The 2,791-nt window shown below is 37.1% G+C and overlaps 1 protein-coding gene across 1 annotated transcript; it reads left to right on the top strand.

Annotated features, from left to right (window-relative positions):
- The first annotated feature begins 342 nt into the window (after window positions 1-342).
- Window positions 343-2,739, top strand: LOC136062729 (uncharacterized). Its single transcript, XM_065762181.1, has 2 exons — window positions 343-1,215; window positions 2,506-2,739. The coding sequence occupies exons 1-2, from the start codon at window positions 943-945 to the stop codon at window positions 2,722-2,724; spliced, it is 492 nt and encodes a 163-aa protein (XP_065618253.1). The 5' UTR covers window positions 343-942; the 3' UTR covers window positions 2,725-2,739.
- Window positions 2,740-2,791: the final 52 nt, after the last annotated feature.

Below are 2,791 nucleotides of genomic sequence, written 5' to 3' on the forward strand. Positions count from 1 at the left end.
TTTTTTTTTTTTTTTTTTTTTTGCTGGGTAATTTGTTATTAAGGGGGATTGAACCCCCGAGTGAGCGGCTACATAGGGTACCGGGTACCACTCAGGTAACTAGGCCCGGTGGTATTTATTTTTGTCTAGTTGGTAGTACACACTCTTATTTCATACATTAAATTATACATTCTGTGAACTGAAATTGTGTCTTGAACATCGTATACGTAAATTACTTTTTAATTTTAAATCATTTCTTGAATTAAAATTGTGTCTTGAGATTTTGAACTAAAACCATGACTTTAAGACATGTTTTTAGTTTGAAGCTGAATGGTGTGTACTTTCGTATGTAAAAAACACTGTCCTTTGTATTCATTTGCGTTGTGTGTTTTTCGCACACAGGATGTGACGCGAGAGAGAGAGATGGAGAGCGATAGAGAGAGAGAGAGAGAGAGAGAGAGGCTGCTTTTTTGTTTTTTTGTTTTGGGTTAGAAGAGGAGGTTTTTGTAGTATCTGTGTTGTGTTGGACAAGGTTTTTGAGATAGAGATAAAAATCCTATCCATCATCCTATTCCTCTTGGGTTTTAGATCCCCTTTTTTTCTTTTCTTTCTTATTACAATCCTCTTACTAATTCTACTCATCTAATTAATCATCTCTCTCTCTCTCTATCTTTCTCTCTTTATCTGTTTCAACATTTTGATATATTTTTTTTAAATGCTAATATAAATTCCAAAACACATAAAAAACTGAAAACAAAAACAAAGTACATTCAGTTATGAAAACGCTTCTTCTTGATTCACCGCCCCAACACACATCCCACCATTGCCAACGCCGTCGTTCCCCTTCGTTTTTCTGGCCTTCTAAATTTCGTTCTTGATCTCACCCTCTTCTTCTTCTTCTTGTAATTGTGATAATACCATTTAAAATCAAACGTTTTGTTTTGTTTTGTTTTTATTTTTTAAATGATGGGTGATCTTGAAGTGTGTTCGGCGAGGCACAACGGCGTCGTTTTATGTGGCGAAGATCGACTCTGCTCGTCGTCGTCGTCGTCGCCGCCGCCATTGCCGGCGTCGAACCCTGATCCTTGTTCCATTGGGTCGGAGTCTTGGGCCAGTGCCGAGCGAACCGCTCAGGAGATAGTGTGTAGAATTCAGCCCACTTTGGCTACCGACCTTAAGAGGAAGGAGGTCATTGAATATGTGCAACGTCTCATTAAGAATCGTGTTGGATGTGAGGTACGCGCTGAATTCGCTTTGCTTTGTGTTTATCAAGCAATTTTATCATCTGGGTATTTCACTATTTTCCAGTTTCTGCGATTCTGTTTAAGAACTACCAGTTTTTTTGGCATTGTAGAGTGGTTTTGCTTGTAATGTAATGGGCTACAACCATAATGTCTTTTGAGCTAGGTTGATATATATATATATATATATATTTTTTTTTTTTTGGGGTTGTTTTAGTATGTGTATAGTAATGTGACTGTGACTGTGCCATGTGCTAGTGTTGAAGCTATTACTGAATAAATCTTGGTTGGTGTGATATGTGGGGATTGTGGTTCTTGGCTGTTTGTGTTTGGAAATTGAAGGATATAGAGTCAAAGATGTCATTTTTTTTTGACGATTAGATGCGGGATACAAGTGATGGGAGTAGTAATTGTCAGATCGAAGGATGAATGAAAGAATGTGCCTGTAGTCTTAAACAGTGAATGGAATTTTGGAATGAGTAAACAATACAGGAGTTGGTTAAGGACACAGGAGTTGAGGCTATATTTAAATCTATGACGATTATAATTGTAGGTTAGTCACTTTGTGTATTTGTTAGAATTATTGTTGAATGATTAAATTCACAATTTCCTAATAGTTTAAGGTTTTGTGGTACATCATATTTTTGCATTTTTTTTTTTGGCTAGGTTATTAGAGGGGGGGTGGGGGGGCTAGTGGGTACAAACTTCAGTGCCCAGACACCACAGGAGGTGCTGGGACCACTGGGGTATCCCTCGAATCCCAAATCATTTTTTACATGGTGCATTAGCTCAAGTGTAGTCTGTGTTGTTTTGCTTTCTTCAGTACAGGTGGCTGTCTTTTGAGCCTTGTTAGTTACAGGCTTTATCAGGCTCTGATTGGAGATTGGAGGGCTTAAATGTACATAGTGGTGTTATGCTTAGATTTGTAATAGTTAAATTAGATTCGACAAAAGGAAGGGCAGTATCTCCTAGGATATAAACTAAGAAAAATATCTATTTTATTTTAGTATTAAACAAAGGGATTCATGAAGATGATCTTAATAATTTGGATAACCTACATCATTGGACTGAAATATTGTATCTTGAGTAAGGCTGACAGATCCTTCTATTATTACAAGATTAGGATTCATCTGCTCAATTATAATTTATGGATGAACTAAAAAAATATTGTAATCTATGGATGTAATATAAATTTAGAATATCACTACTGGGGAGCAAGTAAAACTGCTCCATTTCATTGAAGTTCTTACCCGTTGAGTTTCTTGATTTGTGCTTATTTTTACAGGTCTTCCCATATGGATCAGTTCCACTAAAAACATATCTTCCTGATGGAGATATTGATTTGACTGCCTTTAGTTCTCCGAGTGTTGAGGATGCCTGGGTGTCTGATGTTCATGCTGTTCTGAGGGAAGAAGAACATAATGAAGCTGCTCGGTTTGAAGTGAAGGATATCCATTGCATTGATGCTGAGGTTCCCCCCACCTTATTCACTTGTCTTTTTTGAATTTAAATTTTTTTAGGTGGATTGGCTCACATGTCATTATGCATGTGGGCTGGAATTTTCATGCCTT

The sequence above is a fragment of the Quercus suber genome, unplaced genomic scaffold (genome assembly GCF_002906115.3).
Source record: "Quercus suber isolate HL8 unplaced genomic scaffold, Cork oak 2.0 scaffold_445, whole genome shotgun sequence".
NCBI lineage: Eukaryota > Viridiplantae > Streptophyta > Magnoliopsida > Fagales > Fagaceae > Quercus > Quercus suber.

Excerpts from the sequence above, each read along its gene's own strand:
- LOC136062729 (XM_065762181.1), top strand. The coding sequence starts at position 943 with ATGATGGGTGATCTTGAAGTGTGTTCGGCGAGGCACAACGGCGTCGTT. Across the intron at positions 1,216-2,505 it reads AGAATCGTGTTGGATGTGAG|GTCTTCCCATATGGATCAGT; the intron begins GTACGCGCTGAA and ends TTATTTTTACAG.